The 20639-nt window shown below is 30.5% G+C and overlaps 2 protein-coding genes across 2 annotated transcripts; both read right to left on the bottom strand.

Moving 5' to 3' along the window:
- Window positions 1-2472: 2472 nt before the first annotated feature.
- LOC120167603 (GDSL esterase/lipase At3g50400-like) lies at window positions 2473-3061 on the bottom strand. Its single transcript, XM_039176569.1, has 2 exons — window positions 2861-3061; window positions 2473-2722 (listed from the first exon to the last, which is right to left on the bottom strand). Exons 1-2 carry the CDS (start codon window positions 3000-3002, stop codon window positions 2544-2546), a joined length of 321 nt encoding a protein of 106 aa, XP_039032500.1. The 5' UTR covers window positions 3003-3061; the 3' UTR covers window positions 2473-2543.
- Window positions 3062-3759: 698 nt separating this feature from the next.
- LOC120173970 (GDSL esterase/lipase At5g08460-like) lies at window positions 3760-12867 on the bottom strand. Its single transcript, XM_039180991.1, has 6 exons — window positions 12771-12867; window positions 11313-11429; window positions 11073-11235; window positions 10756-10858; window positions 10425-10665; window positions 3760-4067 (listed from the first exon to the last, which is right to left on the bottom strand). Exons 1-6 carry the CDS (start codon window positions 12865-12867, stop codon window positions 3760-3762), a joined length of 1029 nt encoding a protein of 342 aa, XP_039036922.1.
- Between the last annotated feature and the right edge of the window lie 7772 nt (window positions 12868-20639).

Genomic DNA, 20639 nt, shown 5'->3' on the forward strand with positions numbered 1-20639 from the left:
ATTATTTCACATACCTAAATTGATTCTCTTATAACGATATTCATTCATATTATATCATATTAAAGCATGTATGAATTATGCATGTACATGGCTATGAAATCATAATTCAACTATAAGAGATAGACTTATCGCAAGTTTTATCTCCATACAATTATGTCTAATATATGCACTCACCTTAGTCTTGCTTACTTTGACTCGATTCTAATCCTTCGATTGTTCCGGAGGATTACGTTCTATATCTACATAATAATACATTGATACATATCAATATACTAATAGCATATCCTAAACTTTCATTTCTTAAACTAAAGGAAAGGTAATTTCATTGCTTATTTAAAGTAGGTATTGGTACCTTTTGAATGGGTACCGATACCCCTGGTCCAGAGTTCACATTTTTAGCACAAAAATTACTTCGTGTTTCCTCCCCTTTAATAATCCTAACTTACATACACATGCTTAGCCTCACTAATATTCATTTATCCCATCTTTAACCTCAATATCCTCTCCTCTTTATGAAATTCAAGAATCATACTCAAATTTCAACATGTTCTAAATTCAATTCTAACACTTCTTATGTCTTAACTAGATTGATGACAAGTCAAATTCAACCTCTAAATTCATTTAAACCCTCTTGTTCAAAATTTCACTTTGAAATCCATTTTCTTTAATCTTCTATAACTTCTTCATCTTTTGATTATAAGACAACTTAAGCTTTCTTTAAGCTTAAGTATCACCTAAGGATCATAACCCAACCTTTAATTCAGTAAATAATCAACTAATTAAGAAACTTACCTTTGCTTGAGCTTTCACGCAGGGAGAAGAAGATGATGCTGAGAAATGTCTGGAAACATTTGTTTCCCACATTTCTCTTCCACGTGAGTTATAAGATAACCCCAATTAATATTTTATTTTTTTATTTGTTCAATGACTTTTTTACCCTTTAATTCATTTGATAATTACTAATAACTTTCAGAAAATATTTCTAAATAAATCATTAAACTATTAAACTATTCTACTTTTATCACCAAATTCTGAAATTTTACAATTTAGTCACTAACCCGGTATTGAGATGTTACAACATATTATAAAATTAGTTCCGAGTTGTATTATTTTGTAACTTTAGAAATTATAAAGTAATCATTAAGTTTATCAAATTGCTAAAGAACAATGGATTTCCGAGTTGTATTATCTTGTAACTTTAAGAAAATAATTATTAATTATATATTTGATAAAAATGGAGAAAATAAGCTGAAGTTATTAATAAATTATCTACATTTAACATTCTAAACCAATTCCTAAAAAACATAAACCAAAACAAAAAAAAAATATTTCTCTCTCATTAAAATTGTCATCTCCAACAGTGAAACTAACGAATTGTGATTACGTATCCGTTCCGCGAATCAAAGCGAATCGTGAATTATGTAACACTAAATGGTGCTAAAGCATCTAATGTTGCTATCTGAATTGAGACAGGAGAATATGCTTGGTAAACAGGTAACCAAAACATCAACAAGCCAACCATCAAAATGAATGACAAGTTGAAAATAATGAAAGGTTACCATATAGTCGTTTGTAAATCAAGCCTACTCTGCAGCATACTTGAGATCCCAAGTATTTCTGGTTCAGCCTCTAAGGTTTATGTTCCTAAGAGATCTTGGATTCAAACAGGCAGTATCTGGGATAATATATTATTTGGGAAGGGCATGGACAAAGACAGCTTTCTAAGAAAATGTTCTTGAAGCATGTTCCTGGAACAATATTTTTAGATGTGGGATAATAGAGATACGACTTACGAGTGTTGTGGGGGGGGATGAACTTGAGTGGAGGCCAAAAGCAGAGGATTCAGTTAACAAGGACCGTTTACAGTGATTTTGAAATCTAATCCTAGACGACACCTTCAGTTCTGTTGATGCTCATGGAGGAACACATTCGTTCAAGGTTTTAAAAAAACCATCCCAAATCTCTTTTCAAGTGCTATTTGTTATTCAAGTAGCATTCTCCTGTGTTTATTTCTAAGATGAAGTAGCTCCATGTATGATAATTCTTTGCAGAAATGTCTCAAAGGATTATTGTCTAAGAAGAGTACTGTCATGTATGCTACACACCAATTGGAATTTTTTAGATGCAGCAGACATTGTTCTGATAAAATCCAGTGATTGGTACCAATAAACTACTAAGTACTTACTTTCAAGTCTCTCACTCAAGTTGATTTGTTCCCAAGTTTATTCAGTTCAAAATCTATAATGTTGAGTTGGTAACTGAACTCAAAAACCACCCGGCGAAATTCCAGTTTACACTTCCTGTGGTACTTTCATTGGAGAAAAGAAAGTTGGAGTTGTTGAAGATGATATATATATCCACTTAATATAATTTTGCGGTGTCTGAAGATGGAGAGAACAGGAGTTTTGAACAATGTGATTCAAGAGACAAGCTGTACGATTCATGAACCATAAACGCCGAAGTAAACGAGTGCTTTGATAATAGTAGTAATAACAGTTTGTACGATTGATGAACAATAAAGTTGAATACATGAAATAAAAGGTTCATATGATATCCTTGAAACAGAGTTGGAACCACAATTTATGCATGCTCTCCGAAGGGTGGAAAGGGTCGAAGTAGGCATGAGTTGTTCTGTCAGCGCAAGGGGCTCTACCTGGAGCACATTCCCGTGTTTGATTCCCCGCTACGTCAATGCAGCAGGAATCAACAACATTTCTAAACCCTGCAATATTCAACATAGATATAACAGTATCAGTTCAAACCGCAACAAAAAATGAACACTTCGCTGCAAACCAAAACGTGCACGTAGCACTACATGCATGCTTATATAATAATGAAATTATCTTCTAACATTTCTCACCATATATTTCGGGCAAAGCGTGGACATCTTCAAACAGTTTGTACAGGTCACACAATATAAATGTTGTTCCCTTCAGTGACTTCTCTAATACCGTCAAAATGTCGGAAAGAAGGTCATTGAAGAGAACTGCTCTTCGATTCATATCTACCAAACAGGAAGTACTGTGTGGTTTTCTGTGAAGATAGACAGGGTGACAGCCTAACGGGGAAACATTGTTCACTACAAATTTCCTCGCTCCCAATCCATGTATTTTCTGCATCATAATTAAAACTATGTAAACTTGAATATCCAATTCTGAAAACTATGTCAAATTGTCAATAAAATTTTAAAAGAGTGTTTTACCTGTAATCTCTTCTTGAATTCTTGCGATAAGTAGCGAATATATTTTTCTACGTTAGGGAACCCTTTATTTTTTTCATCAAGATCCCAATAAACGCTTAAGTCGTTAGTTCCAGTGTGAAGAAAGAACAAAGAGTTAGACAAATGGAGAGCAAAGCTTTCATTGCTCTCAAATTGGCCCTTCAAGCTTTAAGTTGTCTGCTCGAACAACTTTATTTGTTCCTTCAAGCTCAAGACCTTTACCTGAGGTGTATACAAGAAAACAACAAAAGAAGTCAATTGAAGTTTTATCCACGGCAAAGTAAATCAATGGAGCCAAGCTCAACACCAGACAAATAAATCAAATTACTTACGAATATTTGAGCTGTATGAGGAGGCATACGCCGTATTCCACTCGAACTAGAACCATAGTTGATTCCAGTCAGTGTGCTCTTGAGTTGGTCTTTAGACAAACTATTCACAGGCGGAGGAAACGGCAAGCCAGCAGATTCAGCTGCGTACCCAAAAAACATGAGTAAACAATATTAGATAAATAAACAAAACAAAAACTTTGTGACTAGTTAAACTAACTTCAAGAAACAGGTCGGCAAGGAAATTATGGCAGCAAGCTTAAGAAATGATAATGAGCAGTAATTTTGATCCTTACCGATGAAATCAACAACGGTTCTGCCGTTCGTTGTCCGGCCAGTTGGTCGACCTCCTTGGAAATCAATCCCGTACGGCAAGTAGTTGAATGTGGCTGCTGCACCATCAATAAATTTGTTGTTTCCAGAATCTATATAAGAGTCACCAAAAGCATATATTGCTGGAATTTTGGATACGGAATTGTTTAAAGCAAAAATGCAAGAAGGCTGCGAACAACTGTAAACTGAACTCAAGAATAAAAAGAAAAAACTGAGAACATCAACACAAATGAAAGCCATTGCTAAGTGAAAAGAAAGCAAAGATTGATGGATTGATGGATTGATGGATTGCTGTGTTGAACTGAAGAACGAAACTGACATTATATAGGCGTTGGGGGTGGGGGGTTAGTTAAAGAATAGAGCTTTAAATTAGACGAGACTGATCGTGAGTTATTCGAGATCGATTTGATCAAGGTTCAATAAATACTCGGATCGAATGGACTCGACTTGAGTTCGAGCTCGACTCAAGTTCTTAACGAGCCGAAATGAGCTACTCGATATTCGACTCGAAAAGCTCGTGAGTAGCTCGAAAATATAATATATTAAGATTTTATTTTTTTAATAAATTATTAATATTATTAATATATATGTATATATTTTTTTAAAAATACAGTAAGACTTCATGTATTTAAGGTTCATGTTCGAGCTTGAGGCTTCAATCTAGTTAAGTTTAAGAATTTTTTTTTCATTTCGAGCCTTTTCGAGCTACTCACGAGATTCAGTTCAGGATTTCGAGTTCGAGTCGAGCTTGAAAATTTTAAACTCGCTAGTTTTCGAGTCGAGTCGAGCTTCATTTCAGAGTTTTCGAGTTGAGTCGAGTTTAGCTCAGTAATACTCGAACTCGACTAAGCTCGTTTACACCCCTAGTTAAGAACCCTTCACATGTATCTTTAATAAATTGAGATGAGTTAATTATTTAATAAACATTTTAATGTTTATATATTATTGAATTGTTAAAGTGCAAAAAATAGCAAAGAGACTTTTAGCTTTTTTAAAAATAAATTTAAATATATAAAAATAATATACAAAAATATTGAATTTATTTTGAGGGGAAGAACTTTATTTAATTTAACATGTCAATCAATATACATCTATAAAATTACATTCGAGGGGCTAAATAATCCTGTTGAGAAAATTACGAAAATAAGGATCATGGAAATTTAGGTAAAAAATAGGATGAATGCTACCGTAGATATAATAATATTATTATGTAGACTATAATTATATTTTTAAAAAAAGTTTAAAATGAAATTGTGTTTAGCTTAGTATAAAATATAATATTTATTCATTTTTAAATTGCCAATGATATTGTAGGAGTTAATGGCTGATGTTGGGCGAGTTTGATTTAATTATAATTTCATTTTGCATCACATGGACTAAATTGAAAAAGAAATTAAATTACAGGAACCAAAATAAAAAATTTAGATTTTTACAATTAAAGTATACATTTCAATTTTTTCTATAAATAATGATATATTTATGATCAAAACAATATTTTTAAGTTAAAATGATTACAAGATGCCTTGAACTCTTTACGACGCATTTATCTTTTAAAAGTTACATAAATTCAAAAATCATCTTAATTAGACACAAAAATTTATATCCTTTCAAATTTTTATAATATAATTATATTTAAAACAACACGACAAATGTAATATTTGTGTTAATATCTAAAATATTATTTTACCCATTATACTTTTAATTTCTTTTAATTTGATCCTAAAAATACAGAAAGAGAGAGAACTAGCAAAACCGTCGAAAACTTTAAGAGACTTGGAACCGGATTAGTCAAGTGTGCAAAGCGGATCAGTCCGGATTAGTCAAGGCAAAACCTTGTAATCGGAAGGGCAACAAAAAAAATCGATTTCAATTGCTGACAATTTTATTGTTCATTATAATCTTCACCCATTTTTTATAAATAAATCCCAATGATCCTCATTTTTCTATCTTTTAAACATCATTATTTCGTCAACTTTATTATAAACTTAATAAATTATATATATATATATATATATATATATATATATAACACTTTAGACACTTACTTGATAATTTATTAAAAATCTTCCCCTCTACATCAAAAGTCAAAACAAACTAAGTCGAGTAAATGAGGTTGGCATTTATCTATCTTTATAATGAACTACAATGGAAAGTTATTTTAATAATAAAACTGTGGGAACCAATATAATGGCATATATTATTTTTTGGTGATTTTAAAAATGCTCTTAAAAGGTATTGTTGGATTATTTGGTTCAGAGTTTTAGTGTTCAGCATTGATGTCAAAAAATGTTTTAAATAAATAAAATGTCAATTTTAGATATAGTATTTTAAAATAAAATTAGTTTAATTTAATAATATAAAATTATCAATATTTTAATATATTAAATATTACATTTCAATTTATCGTAAGAATATTATTAATAATTTATTAATTGTATTTTAGTATATAAAATATTAATTTAAAATTGTATTAATTTTTTTAGTATTATATATATATATAGTTTATGTTAAAAAAATCTCTTTTTTTTGTAAAATGGAGTGTGATGTGAATAAGTATTCAATCGAATTGAATTAAAAAAAATTGAGTTAATCAAGTTGATGAGTCTTATTTTATAACTCATATTTTATTTAATTTTTTACGAGTTGAGTCGAGTTTATAAAATTTGAGTTAAATCGAATCAAGTTGTTTAAGTTTTTGTTTAAATTTAATTATAAATATTTATAATTTTATTATACTAATTGATTCCAATTTAAACGAATTTCTATAACATTAGACGAATTTCTATAACATTATACAATATACAAATATGTGCTATGCATATATCATGCAGAGTTAAAAGATTCGACTTGAACTTGAAAATCAATATATTAATTACTAAAAGTTTGAGTTATTCTAGTCTTATTTTAGAACTCGAATTTTATTTGAAATTTTTATCAAGTCTTGTTAAGTTTATAAAATTTGAATTAAAAAATTTAATTTTTCTAATCGAATGTTCATCCACCGGTGCCCTAAAACCTAGTTAAAAAATGATGATTTATTCATAGCCATGTGAGGTGCACTGAAACTTGAACATACATTAATAACACACCCCAAAAGGGCATTGTCAACACCATGCGATGGTATCCCTTCCAACCTCACATGATTTGTTATTAAGGATTTAAGGTGAATATGATTTATCCCAGGAACAGTAATTATCCTCAACAACCCTACCTATAAACAATAATGCATTTGATTTGTCTCAGCGATGATAATTGTGCTACTTATTCATTGTATGAGTACATATTATCAAGTGACGTGTGGTGTATCGTTGTATTTTTAATACTAACATTTTCAGAACATACCACCATGTGAACGGCCTCAACTTTTATTCATGGAATTTTAAATTTTATGTATATTACTATTATTATTGAGTAAAAATGTCAACTTTATTCATTGAATTTTTAAATTTTGTGTACATTATTATAATTATTCCTTTTTTCCAAAGATGAAAATAAAATGCATTAATACCTATCGTCCTATCCTAATCTCTTTCTAGACTACCTACCCTAAAATCTAAAAGAAACACCCCCTAGTTCTGACCCCTCCTACAACCCATGAAACTAATCTATACATCCATTAAAAGCAATCCCCTATGCCATAAGAAGCACAATCTGAAATTCTGAATTTCTATGTCACTTCCTCTTGCCCCCTATAAATGCCAAATGTATTAATTATAAGGGTGATTATGAAAATCAGTTTAGCTTTTCTTTTTTGACAGCAAATGTTAGTGTGTTTTTTTAATGGAGAAAATTACTAACTCAGTGAGAAGCATTACTAGAGATTAAATAATATACACGAGACACATAAAAACTCAAATAATAAAATTAGGATAGATTAATTTAAAAAATAATTTATCTATTAATATTATATTCTTTTTGTGTTTTAATTCATTTTTTTATAAAAAATATATCATTTATGATATATAATTTTTACATATTAATAATTTTTAAAAATAAATTTTAATTTTTTTATTTTATTACTTTCAATTTCTTATATTATGACTCAGTTTGCTATATAAGTTGCAATGTTAGTTTTCAACTCTAAATTTATTTTTTTAAGAATTGAATCATTATACGGTGATTCAATATCTCAATTAGTACAAATACAATTATAAACTTTTAGGGATTGTGAGTTCAATTGATTTTAAATGTATAACTTTCTCCTTGAATGAGTATAATTAATTTGATGTATTAACATTAAATTAAGATAATTTCATCAATGAATTCAAAAGTATTGAAAACCTTTTGATATTTCGATATAACAAATAAAATGTTAATTAATTTTAAGATTTTGTTTTTGATTTAAATAGTATATTTGATTCAATTATTCGAATATTACAAATATTACTTCAAGTCTTCAAATATCAATTTTTATTCCTTACTAAATGAAAATTTGAGATTTACACTTAAAATATTTTTGAAACAATTTTTACAAATTATTTCGAACCATAATCGAGTCAAAATTGAGATTTCAATAGGGTAGTGATAAGTGCCAAGGGTAGGGTATGCGTGTTTTTACTAAAGGGGTAAATATCTGTTTAAGTCTCTGTTCATTTGTAATACTTACATTTTGGTCACTGAATGAAATTATTTTCTTTTGATTCGAGCCTTCAAGTTCTTAATATGTCTATTTTAGTCATTTTTTTGCCCTGTAATATGTATTGGCTTTAATATCCTTTTTAGCTGATAACTTATGATTCGTTTCATTTTTTATCCTTATATGTGCCTTAATAGATCTTATTGATATTTATAATTTGGTCTGCAAACGTGTTTTAGACCTTCGTATTTTAAAGGTCTTGTTTTTTCCTCAGTGCATGTGTTGTGAGATATTTTCATTTTTGCCCCGTTTCTTTTAGGTCTTATATATATATATATATATATATATATATATATATATATAGTCCAAATTTGTAACTTTGTTATGTATGTACATATTTATTTATATATTTTAATTTATGCTTTTTATTTTGGTTCTTTTACATATTTTAATATAAAAATAATTCAAAGCATTATTAAATACATCATATTTTAACTTTATACTCGATTTATATTTTCCACCATTACGACAACGTGTAAGCGATTAAGTATAAATTTTGGGTGATGTGGGGTGTTAATCATTCCCCACGCGTAACCGACTCCCGAATCCACTAAATCGAATCTTTGATGATGTAGACCGAATTTTGTCTAAAAATGATTTTTCTTAAAAAAAATTTAAAAGACGTTTTTAGGTATTTTCGACCTACCTAATCCAAAGGTCGATGGCGACTCTCATTCGATTTAATTCAAATTAATTCAAAATCAACAACTTTTCAAAATAAAAGTCATAATTATTATTTTTAAATAATACTTAATTGTTTTTAAAAAAATGGTTATGACACAGTTCAACTCAAAAATATATATATTTCGAGTCAAGATAAAATAAAAGACAAAGGGAATATGGTAAAGCCTCATAATTACATCTAGATAATTACATCTAGATGGTTACAATGGTCAAAACAAGTAAATGTAACACTTTATTTGAATCTTTTGACAGTTACAAGTAAATTCAAAATTCTGTCGTAAGTAGTTGTTTGATGACATCCACAATCATACTTACTAGTAGGGATTTCTGTGCAGTGTTTTCAAGCTTAACAGAAGATGTTAGATAGGGAAGATGAAGAACGAGTGTTGGGATACAAAAAAGGGCACACAAAAGAAGCAAAGGATTTCTGTTCCAAGGTTAATGGTGCATAACCTTGAACAGTCTAAGGTTTTACAAAAATGGCAAAAAAATTCTAAAAGTTATGATTTGACCTCAAAAACTTTACAAAATTTTCAGTTTAATCCAAATTTCAGAATTAATCTATTAAAATCTAATTTAAACCCAATAAATCCTTTTATCCCGATTTTAGTATCTCAGGTAAAACTTGATGCCGCACAACCACACAAATTCCCCAATTTATTTTAGGTTCTGATATAGATTATGTTTGTGGAGCTTTTTGCAGCATTATATGTACGCAACCCTCTGCTTCAGAAAGATGAGAGAAGTTGTAAATGCACCATTTGCCATTGCTTTACTATCATTGATTACCGTAGATGTTCTGAAATATGAGAAACATCATGATGGATAAAGAAACATAAGGACCAAATCATACGACAGAATTATTATTAGTTATATATTTTATTAGGAAAACATGGAACATATCTTTTAGTTTATGATTGTATTAATTGAATCAAGCTGATAGGATAAGTGACCGATGAATCATTTAACATACGTCTTGCCCATATAAAATGTATACTCTCGGTCGGGTTAAATGCATCGAAAAAAACATATTTATTTCTATCTTTGCACGGCGCTACATTTGGGAGGCATCCTTTTGTCCAACTGTCCATTAATTTACTACAACAAGTTCCTTTCACCTCTGTAAATCCTGTAAAAAAATCAATGGTGAAGAAATTGATAAACATTTAATTTTGATTTTGCAAGGTCAAAGGTTTGAGTCAGTATATAGAATAATACTCACCATAGGATGTAGGCGATGCATAAACATCTTTGAAAATCTTATATAAATCTACGATAACAAATTTTGATCTTGAAAGTGTTGATTGCAAGTCTCTCAATAGATTAGATAGGCGCTTGTTAAATAACAATGCCCTGTCATTAGCTTCGTCCCAACATTTACCATCAAAAATTTGATCTGGTTCACATCCTATTGGAGCTAAATTATTGATCACAAATTTACGTGCACCGAGTCGATATAATGTCTACATTTGGCAAGAAAAATAGGTTATTTAACCATCTTAATTTTAGATACTTGACGGTTATTTTTTATTTATATTAGCTAATTTAATTACCTGTAAATACGTGGATAGGTTTTCTATTTGAAGTTTTGTAGCAGAGTCTGCATCATATAAACGGACCCATCCGAGCCACTTGTGACCCAAGTCAAGTGAACCACTATTAATAAAAAACAAAGACTTTGACAAGTACGTTGAAAAACTCTCTTTGCTTTTAAATTGTCTTCTCAATTTTCTTGATGTCTTTTCGAACCATTTTACTTGCCCAACCAAACTCTGATGAAATTGTATAAATCAAATTAGCTTTTTATGTTGCATGTAAAAAGAACATGTTGGATCATAGTACAACATAACCAAAAAAAATATTAACATACACGAAAGAAGAACAATATGTTTTGAAACTTACGGGAGGTGGATATGATAATTCAAGGAGGCCAGTGAAACCACAAGCATAATTTATACCAGTTTGAGGAATATTCTTCTTTCCCTTGAAAAAACTTTGCACTGGAGGAGGAAACGGCAAGCCAACAATTTGAGCTGCATAATTAATTTCATTAGTAAAATGTTAATTAAAAAATTGTTGACTAATTGCATACAAGTATATTATTGGTTACCAATGAAATCTATTACTGTCCTGCCATTAGTGTAACGGCCGGTGGATTTTCCACCAAAATCTATTCCATATGGAGTATAATTTCTATGAAATTGTATATTAAAATATTCATTGTTTCCTGTATCAACAAAAGAGTCGCCAAACACATATAAAGCTGGTAAATCAATTTCAATGTTTTCTAACGATAAAGTTTTCAAAATGGACTCTTTATTTATTTTAAATGGCGGGACTCTAACAATATGTGCTAAACTCAAAGAGGTGAAACAAAGAAAAAGAGAATGGATGATAATATAATTCAATTTTTTTGTCATCTTTTCTTCAACTAAAATAGATAATTCATAATGTACATAATCTTAATTTGTATTTATATTGGTATTTTATGTTTCAATTTAAAATGTTCAATGCAATCAGTTCACTGATAATTTTAGGTTACTTTATTTTAATTCGATGTAAACAATAAATTTGATTAATACTTGTAACTTGAAAATTTATTATTCTTTAACAAATAACGACTTCATATAAATATATTTAGTGCCAGATGACAATTAATGACTTAATTGCTTTCTTGCCAATATTATCGATCACTTTTATTTAGCATCAAATGACAATTATACGTTACAAACTGTAACACCCAACCTGTACTCGACCCGAATACGAGTCTAAGATGTCGCATTGACTTTTTAAAACAATATCTTACAAAATAATAGAACATTTAAACTTATATTAATAAAATACTATCATATACCGTGGAATTATGTTTCATTATAAAAAATATTTAAGGCAAAAACGTTTTTATGAATAGTATTATAATGTATGAATAGTACCAATGTTAAAAATTTTCCAGAATACTACAGGGGTATCGATACCCTACTACAGTAATTCCGACCAACATATATAAAACTCATAAAATTTAAATTTTCATCACTATACAGTTACTATTTACATAAATACGTTTAAAACGTTACAAAATTCAATCATATGATTTTACAAAACCGATTAGAGCATATCGGATTCAAATCTTTATTTACATTATAATACCTCAATTTAGGGGTTAAATTTTAGAAATTATAAAATGGTGAATTTAATTGGTATTTGGAAGAAATTTGGGGATTAAATTATAATATTTCAAAGTTGGTAGACCCTTTTATAAAGTGTAGAAATTTCAACGGCTAAACTCATAGTTTAACAATTTTTATTTATGAGAAAATTTATAAACCCCCACCCGTGCTCAGTTTTCCAGATTTCTCCCATTTCTCTTCCTCGTTCACCCTACTTTCAATTCCGATCTATTCGTCGTTCGACCTCCAATCGACGAACCGAAATCACCATCGTGTTCGTTATCGACCGAAGAACAAAACCCTTCAAACGTTTCGTTATGAATCGACATCGTTTGTCGTTAATTTCAGTCGGAAGTATCGTCGGTGATAACTCAATTTCTGTTGGTTTTTCGTCGTTTTACGTCGATTCGACCATCCGTTTACGACACCTCCCACACCATCGTGTTTCTTGCATCGTTCCGCATCCACCGGTGTCCTCTGTTTCTGCGTAGTCGCCATCCCCCGAGAGTGGGCATCGTCTGGGTGTTAATTTTGTAATTAATTTCTGTTTGGGTGCTATTTATGTAAAATTCGGGTGTTAGTTTCGTAAACATTTGCAGAAGGCAGCTAATTTTGTAATTTATTTCTGTTATGGTTAGAGGTGCACAAAAAATCTGAATATCCGATTTTGGGTAAAAAATATCCGAAACCGGATTTTGGAAAAACCGGTTTTTTTAAACCGGATCGGATATTTAAAAACCGGATAGTATAACCGGTTTGGGAAAAAATTGAACGACCGGTTTTTTTACCGGATTAAAAATCGGTTTTTTCAAACCGGATAAAAAACCGGTTTTTTATCCGAAAAAAATCCGGTTTTTTTAAAAAACTGGATTTTTATCCGAAAAAATCCGTTTTTTTTTAACCGGTTTTTTGCAAACCGAAACCGGTTACACCATCCGACCCTCCAAACCGGTTAGGATCCGAACCGATTTTTTTAAAATCCGATTTTTGGGTTGGGGAAAAAACCGGATCGGTTTTTATCCGATCCGGATCGGATTGAAATCCGGCTTCTGTGCATCTCTAGTTATGGTGATATTTGTGTAAAATGGTCGAATGTTGACCGGTGTTGACCACAGTTGACCAGAACTTTGAGCGGCGTTGACCGGGTATTAAACGACCTTTGACTTTGATCGAGTATACCTACCTAACGATTTTTGACGTTCTGAGTCCGATTCCGCAGTCCGTTTTTAGAAATTCAAACCCGAAGGCCTCGAAATTTCTAGTCAAACATGTTAACTTTGATTTTGACCGAAAAGTCAAAATTTTCGAAAAGTCATATTTTAGGTTTTTTTACGTCCTGAATTCGAATCCGAAGTCTGTTTCGCCAAATTCGAACCTGATAAGCTGTTTCGCCAATTTTTGTTGATATGGATCCGAGAAAATATTGAAAGTTGAATTAAAGATCAAGGGCGTTCGAATGAAATTTATATGGTCGATCAGAATGGCACGAAAATCGAGGTAATACATTATTACCTCTTTATGCTTTATGGAACATGTGAATATTGGTAAATGCATGATTAAGATAATGTTGGTCTCATTTTTGTAGTTAATGAATTTCTACACTCTATCTGAATACAATATAAATTTGGCAACTGATTATGGTTCAGATGATTAATATAAGAAATTGATGGATTGTTAGAATTATATTAATAGTTCTGTGATTAGTGATAAAGAAATTAGCATGGATTTGTAGCTTATAATATATGTCATTAAAGGTTAAATGTTAAAGGTACTTGGATGAGAAATTATGAGAATATTTCGGTAGGGTAAAATTATGAAAATACCCTTATATTATAAAAAGAAAAGATTTGACCATGGAAGTGGGATAAGAGGGTTTTTTAAAGACATATTGATCTGTTGAAACTACTGATGTGCATAAGAAATACTAGTTTTGCTTAGAAAATTTGGATAACTGGTTTTTAACCCCAAGAGGGTTTGAGCAAGAATCTAGAAGTCTGTTAAGGAATCATTTCAAGATCAGAGAATGTTCGGGAAAATAATTAACCATAGAGTCTCTATATTATAGTTATTTTCGTTAAGAGTTAATACCGAAGTTATCTGGTTAAGAAATTACAAAAATACCCTTGAGAGGTAAAAATAGTCCGAGTTGACCATGAATGAGAAAGTACTTTGATGATTCGTACTTAACTCGATAAATTACGGATTTAATGGTTAAGATCCATCTTTGTACAGAAAAATTTCTAATAACATGTCGGTAACTTCTGAGAAGACAATTGACCTGAAAATCTTCGAGTTAAGAATAAATTATCAAGGGTTCTATTTTGTCAGAATTGTTCGAAAGGACTGGAAAAGATGATACGTTTGAATTAAATAATAAGATCATATGGAAGGAAATGATTGAAATACACCAGATCTGTAAAATGACTAAAATACCTCTGTAATGGAAATGACCCAAGAATATCACCAAGCTCAGGAATGATGGGATATCCTTGAGCTCTCTAATGAATGGAATAAAACTAACACCAAAATGACCAAAATACCCTTATGGCCTAGACTAAGTAAATGTTTTGGATTAATTAAGGAATCTAAATAAACATGGGTGTTGAACTACCCTTAAAAGTTATAGAATTCAGTTTAAGTGAGTTGACCAACGCAAATGATATGTCAGTACCTGAATGGCATAGGTATCATTTGAATGTGTGTTCGTCTTCTCAAGTTTGGTTCGATGATAATTTTGGATGTATTCAGCTCAGCTCAGCTCTAGATCGTATTCAGTATTAAGAATTTGATAATTGTATGACAAATCAACCACGAATATATAACTAAATTAAACGGGAGTACAATATGTATCAGTAATTCAGAAACATCTGTATTACCTTGGAAAACTCATAAGTAACTGGAATGAACTTGACTACTAAATGAATTAAGTAACCTCAAGGACTAAGGATTAAGTAAGTGATTTGGATGAGGCTGGAAACGTTAATGAATATACATGATGTAATGTTCTTATGGATCATGAACTACAAATCAAGCACGTCGGCATTTCATGATATAGTGGAAGCGTGAAAATGAAATAAAGACATTGGAAGATTTATTCAGTGATGATTCTGAAGATGATCTATGGATAAGAATTTTTGGTATTAAAGTCCTCAAACCCTAGAAGGACAATGAATTGACCAGTCGATAAGTATTTGTTATGGGAACTATTTATCTAAGAGTTGTTCGATAATACAATCAATCGACATAGATTGTAAATGTCCTGAACCTTCAATTCTTCCTTACCAGCTCAAGCCATATTCTGAATAACTGATGATTCCGTCAGTTATTGAACTCTTCCAATAGTGATTCTGAATTCCGACATTCTATTGGTATACTGAAAATCCGTCTATTTTTTCCTGTTAAGATTATCCTGTACCTCTGAATAATATCCATAAACTATGGTGTGTTCACTAATCACATAAATATTTTATCTTATTTTCGACTTGAATTCTGTTCTGATATATTACCTGAATTTTGTTCTGATTTCTGATTTGGATTCTGTTCTGATATCTAATCTGAATTCTGTTTTGATTTATGATATCTCCGTTTACTGACGGAGAAATGTTTTATATGGGGGGTTTATTGTTGGAGGAAGTATAGCTGCAGGATTCTCGGTTGTGTGCTCAGGGCCTCACTGGTTGTGCGGGGTGTATGGTTCCGGGGAATCTACACAAACAGATTGTGAAAGGATGGGGGTGTATATATATATGTTTTAAAAAGATCTGTATCTTTTTACTGGTTTTATGGGAACACACTAGATAACCTATTCTGATCTCCTGGACCTAGACATCTGAAATATTTCCATCTGAATTGAATATTATCTGTTACTACCTGCGATATCAATTGACCTCAGCTCAGCCTAAAAATCTGTAGATATCTGAACCAATAAGGAAATGTATGTTTATCTGTATCTGCACGTTCTTCAGCATCATCTGGTAGTTCTGTATTACCGAGCTTTCCGAAGCTCACTTTATTACTCAACATTGCAGGTTAAAAGAATTGTACCAGTGCAACTATCGACTTCAGTAAGGGAGTTTTTCCGACGTTGCTTGCAGAGTATAGTACATGTGATTAGGGGGCATGTAATTGTATTTTTGTTTTATATATGAGTCTAAAAATCTGTTTTATTTCTGTATATTGATAAATCATTTTATAAGTTACATGTTTTAATAAAAGTTTTAAATTTTCCGCTATTTTTACAGTGGGTCGCTCCGATGGCCCTAATGTGACACTCCAGATCGGATCGGGTTACCCGTATCGGTCTGAGGGGGTTACATACATGCCAACCACAATCAGTATTACAAAATACATACTATTTAATTTCTTTTCTGATTTGATCTTTAGAAATGAGAAAATGACCTGCATTGCTTAAACTTTTATCATTCTTCCTCTTCTTGAACCTAAGTGTGAAACAATCACACGCTAAGTCGTTGACTTAGTGAGACATATAAAACAAATAATAGAATCATAGAACATTTCATATAACAGAATGCATACATGCATATATATATAATCCTTATCAACACCAACATCATTATCATGATCTCTATCATTATCAATATCAATATCATTATCATGTAATACATTTCACTCAGCAATATACACAGTATCACATATAAATCTTGTAAATACTTTTGATATCTTTTATAGGCCCATGTATATTACTAAGAACTTAAGGTATTTGAGTACATTGAGGTTTTGCACTTACGCTGTCACCAGAGCTTGTATGGAGTCCCACTAGGGGCATATGAAATTTGTCCCGAATGACCTATGTATTTGTCTCGAATGACCTTTGTATATGTCCCAAAGGACCACGTAGAACCCACGACTCTTGGCATGCCAACTATACCTCTAGCTCTCATATCACATAACATGGGCATTATCATTTATAACAGTTCACATCACTTGTATCATATAAACATGTAATCTCATAACTTGTTCTCGTATAGCTTGTATATCATCCTTGTCATATAACCCATATTACATAGGTTCATATCATGTAACATATATCACATGTGCATGTAATCACATAGATTGTATCATATAGCTTTTATCCTTTCTCATTTGTTCATATATGTATGTCATATATTGTTCACATATGTTCATATATACACCACTTAGCACATAAAATAACATATCATATTTTTCATATATTCATGTAGTTCAGTATCACATGGGTGTTGAACTTAAATCACCAATCTTTTCAAACTTCCAAAATGGTAATATTTCACATCTAAATGCTCATTTTAATCCCAAAATAACAATTTCCAATATAGTACATTAACTATTAAACAATTATACAATCATTCACAACTTTTCTAAAATTTATGAATTGGTCCCCTAACTTTTCAAAAATTACAAAATGGTCTCCAAATTTTCTAAAGCTTATAGAATACTTCCTACATCATTTCCAGACCTTATATAATTTTTTCATAATTTTTCTAACTCAAATTCATCATGTTCAAATTTTCAAAGAATAATTTCTAGAAAGATTGAACATGTTCTAACCATGAATAAAGCTTGAAAATGAATCTACAACTTCTAAATCATCAAGATTTACTTCTAAATCATCAAGATTTATTATCAATTTCATGAATCCTATCATGAACATAAATCCTTAGATTTGGGATCTTTGAAATCCATCAAGATTATAAAGAAATATTGGTACCAAATGATAGCGTTTTTCGCGTAGGTCACTTTCCTATTTCACAACATAACTCGAATTCCAAAAGAATTGGCTCAAAAATTGAAAACAAAATTTCTTTCTTACCTTGGGAGGAGCTCACGTTTTCTGCTAGAGAAGATGAAGAAATCATATGATATTTCTTCATCTTTCTTAATTAATAATGAATATAAAATTCATTAAATGTCAAATTACCACTTTACCCTTGAAATCAAAATATCTATACTAATTTACCCTTAATGAACTTGATATTTACATTAATATCAAGCTACAACAACCTTATCATCTTTCCAAGTCAAAGATGAACAAAATATTTTCTCACTTTACCATTTTGCCCTTGCAATTTCCAAAACTTACAATTCTATCACTTTAATCCCACAATCTCAATTAAATATGGAATTAAATCCTTAAATATTATTTTTCACATTTAAAAATGTGAAAATAATATATTTATTTCCTTATTTTTGAAATCAAATATAACTTTTCAAAATTACCATTTGGTCCCTAAACTTTTCAAAAGTTTATACTTTGGTCACCAAGCTTTCAAAAACTTATAATCTGGTCACTAAATAAATCCATTTATGGAATAAATTCTTTTTGGGAAAAATACCACTTAGATCTTTAAACTTTTTACAATTTTCTACTTTGACAATCAAACTTTCAAAATTTGCATTTTGGTCACTAGTCCTCTCTTTAGGATGTTACACAAACTGATTAAGGATCAAATTGAGAGCATGCATGGTTGAATTCATTTGGCAAAAGATGATACTAATCGGGAGATAATTGAATCCAATTAGCATTTAAATAGAGATTTTTGAATTGAGATTAAATTAGGAATGACCAAAAGTATAATTACACCATTGATTAAAAAACTGAAATCTGAATAGAACTATAGCATTGGTGAAGAATAAGACTAAAATACACAAATTATTACTAAACTATGCTAAAATGATTCTTTTAGCCATTTGAAATTTTAGAAATTATAAAATAATCATTAAGTTTATCAAACTATTACAAAATGGTCACTGCATATTATAAAATTAGTGATAAATTTTGGAAAATTATAGGACCATTTTGTAATAGTTTGATAATAATTTTAACTTCGAAATTCAAGCGCCAAAAAGATCATCTCAACGTAATTTAGTAACTATTTGTATATTTTACCAAAAAATAATTAACTCACTAATAGTTAAAGAACAATAAATTTCCAAGTTTTATTATCTTGTAACTTCTAAAAAAATTAATTATGATTTATTTATTCAAATTTTAACTTGATAAAATTAGAGTAAAGTAATATGAAGTTATCAATAATCATTAATTTGATAAAATTTAATTTGAGGTTTTGTGTGAGGTGGTTCGATTGTTTTTACAATTTTGTTTTTGGTTGCAGTGCGTAAAGAATAAACCGTAATTATATTTATTGTTTCACACAAAAGTGCATTCTTTTTACTCCACATAGGTTTAGGAAGGTTTTTTTACGAGGCCTTTGATATGTTGTGCTTTGTACCCATGATTTTAATACAATGTACATCCCCTTTTTTAAAAAAAAATAAATTATCTACATTTACCTAAAAGTGAATTAATTTACTAATTGCTAAAGAACAATGAATTTCCGAGTTGTATTATCTTGTAACTTTAAGAAAGTAATTATAAATTATCTATTTGATAAAAATAGAGAAAATATCCTGAAGTTGTTAATAAATGAACTACATTTAACATTCTAAACCAATTCCTAAAAGACATTCTAACCCAAACCAAAAGAATATCTCTCATTAAAATTGTCATCTCCAACTGTGAAACTAACGAATTGTGATTACGTACCCGTTTCGCGAATCAAAGCGAATTGCGAATTATGTAACACTAAATACAATAGTTCCTTGGAGATGATCAAAGGAAGTTCATAAGTAATCATGGTGCTAAAGCATCTAATGTTGCTATCTGAATTGATACAGGAGAATATGCTTGGTAAACAGGTAACCAAACATCAACAAGCCAACCATCAAAATGAATGGCAAGTTGAAAATAAAGAAAGGTTACCATATAGTCGTTTGTAAATCAAGCCTACTCTGCAGCATACTTGAGATCCCAAGGATTTCTGGTTCAGCCTCTAAGGTTTATGTTCCTCAGAGATCTTGGATTCAAACAGGCATTATCTGAGATAATATATTATTTGGGAAGGGCATGGACAAAGCTTTCTAAGAAAATGTTCTTGAAGCATGTTCCTGGAACAAGATTTCTAGATGTGGGATAATAGAGATACGACTTACGAGTGTTGTGGGGGGAAAGAGGGATGAACTTGAGTGGAGGCCAAAAGCAGAGGATTCAGTTAACAAGGACCGTTTACAGTGATTTTGAAATCTAATCCTAGATGACACCTTCGGTGCTGTTGATGCTCATGGAGGAACACATTCGTTCAAGGTTTTAAAAAAACCATCCCAAGTCTCTTTTCAAGTGCTATTTGTTATTCAAGTAGCATTCTCCTGTGTTTATTTCTAAAATGAAGTAGCTCCATGTATGATAATTCTTTGCAGAAATGTCTCAAAGGATT

Source organism: Hibiscus syriacus, unplaced genomic scaffold, assembly GCF_006381635.1.
Source record: "Hibiscus syriacus cultivar Baekdansim isolate YM2019G1 unplaced genomic scaffold, ASM638163v2 tig00003041_pilon, whole genome shotgun sequence".
Taxonomy (NCBI): Eukaryota; Viridiplantae; Streptophyta; class Magnoliopsida; order Malvales; family Malvaceae; genus Hibiscus; species Hibiscus syriacus.